General features: G+C 34.4%; 2 protein-coding genes across 2 annotated transcripts in view; one reads left to right on the top strand and one right to left on the bottom strand.

Annotated features, from left to right (window-relative positions):
- Positions 1-225: 225 nt before the first annotated feature.
- Positions 226-7,071, bottom strand: LOC125036572 (F-box only protein 42-like). Its single transcript, XM_047629281.1, has 2 exons — positions 6,873-7,071; positions 226-4,244 (listed from the first exon to the last, which is right to left on the bottom strand). Exons 1-2 carry the CDS (start codon positions 6,960-6,962, stop codon positions 2,667-2,669), a joined length of 1,668 nt encoding a protein of 555 aa, XP_047485237.1. The 5' UTR covers positions 6,963-7,071; the 3' UTR covers positions 226-2,666.
- A 583-nt stretch (positions 7,072-7,654) lies between these two features.
- LOC125036411 (transcription initiation protein SPT3 homolog) overlaps positions 7,655-13,275 on the top strand; it is a 23,856-nt gene continuing 18,235 nt past the window's right edge. The window contains exon 1 of the mRNA XM_047629005.1: positions 7,655-7,715. Coding sequence (XP_047484961.1) covers positions 7,691-7,715 — 25 coding nt within the window. The 5' untranslated portion in view covers positions 7,655-7,690. The remainder of the gene's footprint in view (positions 7,716-13,275) is intronic.

Genomic DNA, 13,275 nt, shown 5'->3' with positions numbered 1-13,275 from the left:
AAGGTTGGGGAGTTCCCCAGCATTGGGTCCCAGTCTCCGCCTCCTAAGCCCCCCCACGAAACAAGAATAGAAGACAAAGGAAAGGAAGCAGAAGGAAATAAGAAAAACCTTGCACTAAGTGTACACAGATAAGAATTTTTCATTATTGTGAAAAAATTATATTATCCTTAGCTTATTTTTTCTACTAACGGTGGAGAAAGAAAAGGGTAAATAATGCTCTAGACACTAGATAAACTTGTATTTACTTGTAAACTTCCCTTCATTTTCACAGATTTAACAAGATGAAACTATCCAACATACAATGGTAGGACAAGTAGAGTCAGCATTACATAAATCAGAGCTGTTAAAGTATTCTCAGACAAATTATATTTTACCTATTAGCTGCACCTGATACAAATAATAATACATTTTTGCTTGTGTTTGGTTAATTTCATTTTACATACTGTAAGCTTGCAAATTAATTGTAAAGTGTAAAGAAATGTTTTTTTTTTTTTCATACATGTGTAATGGATTTTTATATATATATATATATGTATATCTGCAGATTTCATTTTTAGTACCAATGAAAATATTTACACTTCTTACATAACTCACACTTCATGTAGAAAAATAGTTTCACATTTGAACATGGTAGATTTTCTTTTCTTTTCTTTTTTGTTTTTCTTTATTTAGCTGATACTGTATGAATAAGACAATTTTAATGATTTGTTTTCAGTTTACCATGTATTGAAAGGAATCAGCAATACAAATGATATTCAAAGACTGCTCATTCATAGCATTAATCATCATAACAATGTTATTTCATTTTGTAAAATCACCTGCTTGTATGTCATTTTTAAAACTAATATATAAAGTTTGAAGTTAAAGGCCACATTATAAACAGACAAGATAATATTTGCTGACTAGAACACAACAGCTCAAATTATTACTGAAGAGCTGCTAACAGAACACTTTAACTTTAACCAATAATGATATAAAGAAAACATTAAAGATACTATTTTCACAAAAAGAAAAAAAAAAATTGATGCTTTTTCAAAGATTAAGCAGTAAATAACCAATGCTTTTGGCACTTTCACAAAATTTATTAAATTTATATTTTTTTCTACTCTCCTAAAAATAATAACAAAAATAAACAAAACATTTATATTTAATCATAGTTCAAATTAAATTTTGAACAAATAATATTCATCTTTGAGAGGGGGAACCTGCACTGATGAAAAGAGATCACTAAAAAAATGTGATGTAAGAAAGTAAAGTATTATGAATAAACTAAACATTACTTTTCATCAATACCAGTATAGAATAAAGATTACAAGGGGCTCAAACATCAAAATATTTTGTCTCTGTCTATCAAGCTCTCAAAACAATATAAAACTGATAGCATATTAATATCCATGCAATTATACAACCAAAAACACAATTTCTATGAACAATCTTTTCCCTGACATCATTTGTTCAATACATTACTGTGAAATTATGAAAACATGATAAAAAAACATTCCATAAATTAATCACAGAATGGGGCAAAGCTGCTCTGAATGTATATTGCATATATGTAACAAACCAAAGCTAATGCTGAAATATGTGACCATCTGAAATGTATGTCTGTGCACAAAAGAACAAAAATTATTAGTCTTATCTGATGCTAAATATGTGGCCATCATTTGAAATGTGCATGCACTCAGAAGAATAGAAGTATTTCTCGTCTGTAATGTTAAAAGTCGCTACTCTTAAAGAGAAAAGGCCTTTTCTTCAGTTCCTTACCAGGAATCATAATATATCAGACATGATGCATAACTTCAAACCAACGTGCTACTCCAGTAACATTCCAACAACTCTGGTTCCATATTCTTTATTTCATATAGTAGTAAGAGAGATGGTAACTGAACAAGTCATTTTCACTTACACCTTTATATTAACTGAATAATTAATGAAAATACCTTTTTTCTCACTTAAATGAGAACAGTTTTCCTTTAGAGTTAAAACAATAAAAGAAAAGGTTAGTAGCGTCCATGCTACATCTAACAGAAAAGGAGAATTTAAATTTAAATCTCAGAATGCATATCATTGTTCCATTATTGAATTATGATCCATATTTTTTGTAAATAAAAAAAATAATATGAAGATGCATATTGCTGTAATCTACACTGGGCTACTCAGTACTTAAAGTAGCAAATACTTGTGCTAATTACTTTAAAACAAATAATGCAATATGAAGTACTATTTATCTTTTTTAATAACATACAGGAATGTTTTTTTTTTTTCTAATTTGTTTATAAAATATTATATAAATTTGAATTATGCATACCAAATTTTCCAGGCTGTAAGACACATCTATTGTTCAGAGCATTTTATAGAAAACAAAACTTTATTTTACTAGATATTTATGGAAAATGATTTTGATGTAATGTGAAATTAGTGTAATAATACAATTTTGTTACTTGGTCTTTAATCCACTAAACAGGTATCTTTAGGTGTAGATAGGTATTTCCTTTTTCAAAAAAATGTATCTTATAGGCCAGTCAATATGGTAAAGATAAAGGAGTATCAACAAAAGTAATCTCTTTCTTTTTTAAAGAAATATTTGAAACCCATCATAAAGCAGGAAACTGCTTTAAACATCTGAGAGAGCAAAGAATTTGAACTTAGCATTTAGTCAAAGCTAATTATGAAGTAATAAAAGAACTGGAAGGAGCGGACACAAATATTACAGAGTTGGAAACTGTCTCCTGACCCTGTCCTCCAGTGGGGTCATGTGGAATGCCACCAAACATGACAAGGTGACCTCGACCAAGAACTAGAGAATACAGGAGAGATGGCTGAGGTGGTGTTCCTGAGCTTGTTGAGAGGATTCCACCTTGGTTGACTGGCCACCATTTTGCTCTCTTGGTAGTTATAACATGACCTATGTCCAACATATGAGGAATTACTGTACTTCTAGCAGGAACTGGTTTCATGGGAGCTGCTGCACTTTGTTCCCCCTGCTGGTGCCTCGACAATTCACGAAGTCTTTCCTTCATCCTTGACAAGACTTGAAGACGGCGTTCTCTGTCACTGGATGCATTGGGCCTTATGGAAGGTCGTGGCCTTCCTCTTCCTGGTATTCCTGGCCCACCTGGAGCCCCTTGTGGATTAATGTCATCACTCTCATCACTGCTTGATTCTGCCTGGTCTACAGCCCTTAAACCAGGCCTAAGAAAACCACGCTGACCATTCACATTTGGTTCCAACTGATGACGATCTGGAGGAGGATGTTCATGTGGCTGGACTTCTGGCTGCTGTGCTGGAGGAACCCATACATTGGCAGGTTGTCTCCTTACTGAACCTGGTACTAGAAGTTGTGACATATTGCCACCTGCAGAGTTGCTGTTTGATCCACAGGTTGATAATACAACAATGCTATTCCCAACTTTACAAGCAGGATTGTACCACATCTGTGAAGGCATAAACTCTGACTCTTCTACTGAAATTTGTTCCCACTGCCACTTAGCACTTGGATCATATATATTGTCTGGTAATGTTAGAAGCCAAATATCATTGTACAGTTTATTAGAACCTCCACATCCTGCTAATATGAGAATGTGCTTTTCATTTAACTTAATTTGTGAATGACCGTATCTAGGCTTTGGCATGGGATCAGATACAACTGGTTTAAACCAACATTGTCTTACAAGGTCCAAGCAAAATACATCATTAGTACTTGCAGATGTTCCCTCTTGTTTCTGCAAGCCCCCAAACACAACCATCACACTTCCATGTACAGATGCAGAGTGACCAGCTGTTGGTGGTGGTGATCCTGGATAGTACAGCTGGGTCCAACGATTACCCAAAATATCATAAACATGAAGTTCACTAAACAAGACCCACTGCTGGTGTAGTGGGTAGAGGGAAGGGTATGTCCAACCACCAAATAACACTAGACAATTGTTCCATGTTACCATAGAAGCATAGGCCTTTGGAGAAGGATATGTGCCAGTTGTCAACAGACGAGTCCATTCATGTAACCCCAAGTCAAACCGCCATAAGTCATTGAAGGTAGTATTCGTTGATGTACATCCACCAAACACATACATGGAGGATTCATGCACACATGCTGAGTGTGAGTATCTCCTGCTGATGGGAATGATGTGACTTGGGTACACTGGGCTAAACCATTCCACACAGCCAGCTCGAAGCGCAGAGAAGAAACGAGATTTCCTTTTTTCAACGACGCCTTGACAACATGTATACCATCGCTGACACACCTGAAAAAGGATATGTATCATTATCAGCATTCAGTGGTTTTGATTTTCTCATAATGTTGAAATGCAGCACCAAAATATTTTGATGACCCTAACATTACAGGAAAAATAAATTTTAAAATTCTCTAAGGGACTTTATTAAGAATTTCAGGTCTTGGAAAAGTAGTGTTTAATACTTAGGTTAATGCTTGTTACAAGGTCTCCATATAAAGAGAGCTATATATTCTTATAATTCTATTATTCTTATAGACTGACAAAAAAAATTTGAGTCTTCTGGTCTACATATAAACACCAAAAAAATAAAAACATTTCATATGCTAGAAGTAATAATACTGAATCTATTAGTAAGATAAACATACATGGAAAGCGAAAAAACAAATCATAGCCAAATACCTCTTTATACATCCTTTTGATTCCCACACATGAAATCATACCTATAACTTATATGTAAACTTGAAAAAGTTCAGTAAATGATTTATAAGCTGCAAAGAATGAGTTGAAGTTAGGGTACAATATGCAGAGCAAACTTCCAAAATCAAGTATGGTCTGGTGCTCAATAACCGAGTGGGCTAAGATGCCCAAGTACTGCTCTACTGTTTGGGAGATCAAGCCTCCCAGGTGCAGCAAGTGATTAAGACCCAAGCTATTCCTAGCACGCAGGTACAATCTATAGAATATATTAGTTGAGGCTATACACCTTTTCACATTACAGATGTGACACTCTTACATATCACTTTGGCACAACTCAAAACCAAATGACATACCAAATATTGCTTGACATAGCAACATATCATTCACTCCAACAAAAATAACTGACAATAGGCATGATACTGATAGACCAAAAATTAAATTGACAGTCTACATTATCTCTGACATTGTAACTGCTGGGAAAGGACACACTGCCAGAACATTTTGACAAATAGAAAATAGATTAACAATCTATACAAAAACTATACTGAAAGCTCTTACACTGAGAAGAGTATTTATGAACAGAGTGATACACATACACATTTTGAAGTCTCAATATCTGAAACACAAGCTGAATCACTTTAAAAAATAGATGTTTTGCGGTTTTATATCTACTGATATAACCTGATGTGACCTTGGATGTTCCTTGGAGGTATGTGTATCCCCAAGGAACATCCTATTACAGTACTATAATATTAAGCCACTGTGCCTTGCAGATAATGACAAAGGGTCTCAGACAAAGAATATAAAAGAGTCATCAAACAATTTGAAGCAGAAGAAGTTCTTGGAGACTGAAGAGAGGTGTGACTCTTATAGTAGATATCTCCAATCTGGCAGACATTTAATTTTGAGATTTATGTCAAATCTGTAACCAAAGAGCTATACACCAGTTTCATGACCTTATTTGATGCTGTGCTTGGTGCTGACAAAGCTGTGATTTTCATGGATGATACTCATGCATTGAAAACATGGATTGTGTTATCAAGAGGCTTCCCCTGCACTTGCCCTTTCTCAACCCCATTGAAAAATGCTTCTCAGTAATGAAAACCTGCACCATATTCACCATGTTGCCCCTCCTCTCTCTCTTTTATACTACCTCCTATCCCTTACCTCTTCAGGCCTGAAGATGGAATCCAGGAGGATTCTGAAGCTGATGTCTCATTTTTGGGACAGAATATCTACATGTTATACATATATCTATATGCACTGCCAGTGAATGTATATCAATTTGTTATCTATTAAATAAATGTTCAACACCATCCAGTTTCTCATTATAATTGTCAAAGTATATCTGTACTTTGTCAATCAAAATGTGTTGTGATCAGAGGCGAGAGACACTGCAAAGCTTTGCCCACACCTATTATGTAACAGGAATGACTGAAGTTGACACTGTGGATTTAATGGTCATGGTAAGAAATATCGGTGTGAGATTCAGATATTTGCCTCGGCTCTATCCCGCCAGAATATATGAGGTGAGCATTTAGCAGACCAGGCAGGGGGTTAGAGGGCAAAGCCCACTATTTACAATTTACTATATATGTGCTTCATTGAAATTTTTACTTCCATCATTCACTTTTATCCCGCAATTTCCCTGAAACTTATCATGCCCTCCCCAGATATCTTGGCTGATATCATAGCTGTGCTTCATTGACGAAGGAAATGAGTGTTAGATTCTTTCAAAACACAACAAGAGCTTTCCAATAACCATATTTTTAATGCGGAAATCATTGTTGTGACATTCCCAAATTTACCCTAAATTCCTGTCAATGCTTCGGCCGTAACCGTTGTAAAAGATGGCTCTAGTCTCAGAGGAGTTAGTCACTTCCCAAACAGTCGCCAATAATTTTACTTTCATCATTTGCAGTAGAAAACAACATCAAATCTCACACTGCGAATGGCTGAAAAATAATTGCAAGGTTGGATGCCTGTGTGAAACTAAATAATTGTCTATATAATTCCCAAATAAAGAGAGTAAGTGTTATGCCCTGGAAATAGGACTCCATACAACTGGATCCAGAGCGTTTGCTATGGATTTTACTTTTAAAAAATTACTTCACTAAAAGAATATCGAAATAATATTCACTGCACAAAAACATGCGTAACTGAAAAATAAATGAAGTAACAATACACAGAAAAATACTATCAATAAAATCATCAACTCACCTGTCTACAATTTCTTAAATCATTATAAGGTGATATAAGACACAATATATACTCCAGAATTTCTTCCGGGAGGTCATCAACGCAAGCCATGATGAAAAAGTTTAAGTCAGTAAGTAATTATAAATATTTAACATGCATTTAGATGATGTTATTTATTATACTCTGCAACGGTAGTGAAGTCTATGACTCCTACACTCTCCTTCCGTTTTCCGTGTGATAAGAAGAATCTCATCATATACATATACGATCATTTTTGTTTAAGCTTTATAATACAAATTCAATTAATATATTATACATCTATGCTTTTTCCTCTTTGTATTATAATAAAAATTAAAAGAATATAGATATGGAGCAATTTGGCAGCTATTGTGTGTATCATAACCCTGACCAAAATATTATAGGTCGCGGAGATAATATATATTAAATAAACAAAATGGTAATGTATGCAGTGAACTAGAATTATTATACAGAAATAAAAATCTAGATTTTATTTGGGCGAAAATTATCTACTTTATTATATCTCACTTAGTGTTATATTGTTTAGGCCCGCTGCTGCTTTTGTTTTGACTTTTCAGCTCCATCCTCCGTGTTATTTTTTTGCGTCCTCCTTCACATTATTTGTTTGTGATTGTTGCCTCAAGACACCAAAATGTCGTTTGTAACTGGTAATGATTGATATATTTTTAAATATATTTAAATGATGTTGCTACGTTTTACTTGTGAAACATCTACAATGACCCGTATTTACTATATCATTGTTTCAACCTGATGCAGTAGCCAGTTTGGTGGTCCTTGTTACCTCTGTTAAAGCTGATGCAATGGACAGTAGCAACAGCAGTAACTGTATGGCATTTACTTGTTTCCACGTTGTCTGTCGTAATTATTTTGTTGATAGGACTAGGGAGACGAAGGACTGACTAGGTAGTTGAATGTGACTACTGATTGCCAGGAGTTTGAGTGTGTTATTTTATTGTGGTATACTTCTCAGGGAGACAGGCCTATGAGATTATTTGTCATTTGTTGCTCTGTAACAATGAAAAGTACATCTTAATGGTGGCACTCTAATTTCAGTTTTTCATTATTACTAGAGTATAAAACAAGCAGTTCTTAGATGTTTTTGTTTATTGCAATTTCTTGTGCAAATTAAAAATCATTGTGTGTCTATAAGAAGTGTTCAATATTTCACTGCTGGTGGAACATTGCTCCCCATTTTGTGTTGTAAAAAGTGTGTATTCGCCCGTCTTTTTACTGCGTGTGCCAGGAAGCAGTATAGATAAACACATATTTTTAAGATTGCCTTTGAAAGAAGAACCAGTTCTTGCTATTTATGTGAAAATGTTAATGTACTTGGCATGTCTCCTCTTTTTTCTATACTTCTGGAAAAAAGTAAGTGTATATGTTAAATCTAGATCTCACACATGCTATATGTCTGTGTTATGGGTGCATAAAACAGACAGAAGTAAAGTTTTGAGTCTTTGCAACCCTGCCAGGTATAGTGAGGAAGCTAGGTGAAAGCTAAAAAGAAAGGCAAAAAACAGAAAATAGGTATGATAGTTGAGAGAGCAAATTTGGCTCAGGGAGGTATGGTAAAGGAAAAGGAAGGCAATGTTGCTTATGTGGAATAAAAATGATCACAAAAAAGTGGCTTGTCATATAGGTGCTAGACAGGTCTACTGCAACCTTGCTTCCAGTAATAAGGAAATTAATTACCCCAAGAATAATAATCATCATTGATGAGCAAGAGGCACATACAAGCCTGTCCAAGTATATATATTTACAGGAGACAATAAGATTTTGTGAACTCTTAAGATTCACACCCAAAGTATAGAACAGCTGTTGTTTATAGTTAAAACTTTGGAACAGGATACTTGTAGAGAGGAGCAGCACTATGAGCAGTATTTTGCTTACTATCTGGTGTGTGCCTTCCATCCACCACTCACTCACATGTGTACCCTCTTTCAAGTAGCATCTTCACTCTTCCTATCACTGCAGTAATATAAGTTAGCATGTATAGCCTAGGTAGCAAGAACAAGGAGTTAGAAAAGATAGAGGGGGTAGAATGTAAATGCTAAGGATCCAGGTTCTGGAGCATCCTGGATAGGGGTTAAAAAAAATAGGTCAAGTTGAATTTAGGGGGTTCAAACACAATGCATTTCTTGCCTCAGTAAATAGACTTTGAGTCACAGAGGTTAGATTCCAATATTTAAATTGATGATTGTAATTTATGTAGAATTTGAATCATGGCTTTCTCAGGGGCTTTTAGTATGCAATTTTTCCACAATATTCACTTCTACCCCCTTCAACTCACTCAATTCCTAATGTGTCCCCTAAGATTGTTGGGACAGAGAGAGAGGGTAAGACACAATAATGTGTGGTTTGCACAACTTTTAATATCTATAATCTCTTGAAACCCATTAAAATATTCAGAAAATACATTTTCCCCCTAAAATCTGGTGCCACTATTATACAGTACTAAATAAAGATTTTTTCTCTATTACAGTATCTAACTCTTGGATAGTTTTTCTAAAATATTGCCCAGTACTGATACTAATAATCTGGGCCTGATGTTCTGCCTATAATGTTTATTTTGTAGATGATGCAGTTATAATTTTAGTTCAAGTAATGGCAATAATTAGAATGCTTCAATATCAAGGGATAGTCATAGCTTCAGTGCCTGACAGTGCTCTGGCAAATGCCAACAGATCTCTACCAATTATGGCAAGATAGAGCTTGTAGACCAAATCAAAGGGTGGCCCATGGTCCTAATCTGGACCTTCTGAGTGTTGTAGCAGGCCCATAGGCTCCAGGAGGAGAAAAGTATAATTACATAAAATGAAGGTCCAGGTGATGGATTCTTGAAAGTGTATTTCCTCGACTGACTGTAGGGTAAGTTTGGGGATGGTCTGTCGTACATATGTATTTAACCTACTAATATATTTTGATTTTTCCCTTTAAAAAAATCTTCCTCTCACTCTCCATTTTATTTTTTGAGAGGAAAAATTTAATTCCTGTAATGTTTTAAAAGAGTAGCTTATATTACTAAAGTAGCCATACATTAAATAGTAAATATATATTTTTTTCCAATTGGAAAATTCTCCATTTCAACAGTTTTTGAGGAAGAAATATCCAAGTCTTGTTATGTGTTAGCTAAAAATTTATATTTTTTATATAAACTAGTTAACTTTATATTTTGTATAAATAAGTCAGAGAGTGAATATGAAATGGATAAAAAACATAAAGGAGCACTATGGAGTACTCAGATCGGCGGCTTTATTTTCATGATTGCAAGTGAAATATTTATCGGGACCTCTGCGTATATTGGAACTTGTCTAACTTGGACCTTTGCTCAAAATAGTTGAGTAGCCCTATAGTAGACTTTCCTTATATAGTGTCATCCAGTAACACATGGTCCTGCTTTTCTTTCCTTTCCTGGGGAAGTTTATTTTGCTATTGAAGTCTTTTCCTATAGGTGCCCTTCTTCCCTCTGCTGCATTCTCTTTTGGAATTTTTACACTTTATGGTGGTTTTGTGCATCCTGGATTTCCATGTACTCTGTTTACTGTGCTATAATTTCACTCAGTAATTCTTGAAGCATAGATCTTTCAAATGTAGCATGTTCAGATATTTTTTTCTTAGGATGACATTTACTCCTGCAAGGCAAATTGTATCTGTCTGTCACCTGGTCTTTATGAAGTTATACAGGTTTTGGAGGTTATGGGTCTTTTGGTCATAATAGGGACTGGTTGGTGTAGAAGATATTACTGGAGAGGGCACTGGTTAGGTTGGGATGCTGCTCCTCTGTGTCATAACACTAGTGTTCAAACAAATGCTGGGTGATCCAAGTTATATCTTGCCAGAATAAATGAAGTTTAAGTACTCTGTTGGAGTGTCAACAGGCACCAAGACAAGGCCAACCCTGAAGTTATGCTACTTTAATTACAGGCTCACATGAAACCTCTTTATCCATCTTGAAGGAGAGTTTTAGGGGACCCTGAGTAATAGTATTTAAGTATTGTATATTTTTGTAATTTACTTTTATTAGTCTCCCTGGTATGATTTTACTATCTGGCTAGTATCATTGAGGTAGTTGGGTTCTATGGACAGTAGATATAAACAGTCCAATAGTACCAGATCCATTAGCATCAGAGACAGGTAGCTTTTCAGAGCAGTTACCTATGCTCTACTGCGCATTGTAATTTTTGCACTGATTGTTGTGTAAATCTGACATAGGCCTATCTGTCCTGTCCATTTATTAAAAAAAGGTATTCACTTAAAATTCAAAGGTGGAGTGTTGTATGTAACAGTGTAAGATGTCATAGGAAAACTTTTGATATTTATAACTAATATGTGCCTTTGTCTTTTCTTTGTTTTGAATTTATATCTGCTGTTACATTTAATTTCTTTCAGTTTCTATTTTAGCCTTCTTTTGAATATACATCTCATTACCATAATCCTGATTTTGTAGATCATTAGAAGTGGTATTATATATGAAACTGCTTAAAGAATCGCACACATTTTAGTTTTAGCATTTATATAAATTAGTATTGAAAGGTTAATGGAATATACAAGTAGACTGCTTATGGGACACAAATGTAAATTTTGAATGCATCCGCTGTGCACGAGGCCAGAATTTTTTATACTGATTGATAATCTGCACATGATGGTCATTATGTTTGATAAAGACTAGTTTATTTATGATACTCAACTGTAGCATGTGATTCTTCCTCTTTTATTTTTATTTTATTTTTTTCTACTGTTTATTTATAAATAGTATGTTTTATAGATTATATGTTTATTTATATTACTGTATAAGGTGCATGTTAACATTGTCATGTATGGGCATGTTCAGTGGATAGATTTTCCCTCTTTCTTTTTTATTATTCTGCAGAATCCCTGCCTTTCAGTATTTTTAATTACAACTTATAAAAAAAAAACATCTATATATTCTTGGCTTGACAGGGGTATCATTAAAGATTCCAAAAAACACATAACAAATTTAATCTTGACATTTGAAAAATTAAGGTGAGAGGAAAATAGAAGAAAAAATAAATAAAAATGATCAAATACTTCAATAGCTTAACCTTATTAAAAATACTTTCTAAATAAGGGAATAAAGGCAGAGCCATAACAGTCAAAGGACTAGCTAGCACTAGCAGAGAGGCTAGGGACAGAAGTAGAGTTTGATTTAGACTTGTGGAGGCATTTTTGTATGAACTTTCTGTATGCAAATGGTCTGACCCTTGCATGCTGGTAGAAGAGCACTGCTACCAAGGTAGCAAACATAGTGCCCATGTTAAACAAGCTTGGTGCTATATGAGTGAGGTCCTGTGAGTCAGGTGAGCATTCTCATGCATATCAGATTATTTTATTAAAGAAAAATACTTTTGTAAAGGAGACTACTATATTGTATATAGAAATATACAATTAGCTTACCTTTACATGGATTAATTTTATATAATTTATCAATAAAACATTGTAGTAGTATAGATCAGTGGCACACGATCAAGACAGAAATAGGTCTGGTGTAAAGAGTCACTATCATCTTCGTCTGGGATGTGTTTCACATGCATTTTCTTCATATTCAATGAAGAAAAGGAAAAATTGACTGAAAAAGTACATGTGTGATAGAGCCTAACGTAATATGAAGTTAAGAGGGTTCTTGTAAAGTGAAAATAAAAATCTTATAAAACTTGAAAATAGCAATATTGTTAATCAGTGGCATAAACAAATAGATGACTCGTATCAATCCAATATAGAATAATTTCTGAAAGGTCAACAAAATTTTGAGGCCCCTCAGAATGGGAGGCCCTAAGCTATAACTTGTTTAGCTTTTATGTAACTCCAACACATACTTGAGGAAACAGAAAGGGCATGGTACAAATGTTAACTATGCCATGTTATATCATGCCAGTGCATGATTTTTAATTTTTTCATTTTTTATATTTATTTCTTGAATGATGTTTATTATTGTCACCATTATTATTTCTTACTTTTGTTTGGTACATGACAGCTCGAATGTTATTCTTTTATACATGTCATACAAAATATAAAACAGTGGACCTTCATAATGCCAGTTGTAGTAATTGAACCCCCTGCATGATTTATTTTATCCACTGCAAGTTATTTGCATGAAAAACTGAATGTACTAGATTCCCATTTTTCTTGTCATATAGCCATAACTTTTGCATACCTTCTTAGCTTTTAACAATTTTGATTACTTTGGATAGATGTCATTGTTCATGATATCAATACAATTTTGCATCTACATATACATTGTTGTTTATTTCAGTTATTTATTTATATCCTCTCTCTCCTCTCCTCTTCTCTCTCTTCTCTCTCTCTCTCTCTCTCTCTCTCTCTCTCTCTCTCTCTCTCTCTCTCTCCTCTCCTCTCCTCTCCTCTC

This window comes from Penaeus chinensis, chromosome 21 (genome assembly GCF_019202785.1).
Source record: "Penaeus chinensis breed Huanghai No. 1 chromosome 21, ASM1920278v2, whole genome shotgun sequence".
Classification (NCBI taxonomy): Eukaryota; Metazoa; Arthropoda; class Malacostraca; order Decapoda; family Penaeidae; genus Penaeus; species Penaeus chinensis.
Note: the sequence above shows the minus strand (reverse complement) of the source record. Positions and strands in the feature narration are given on the sequence as shown.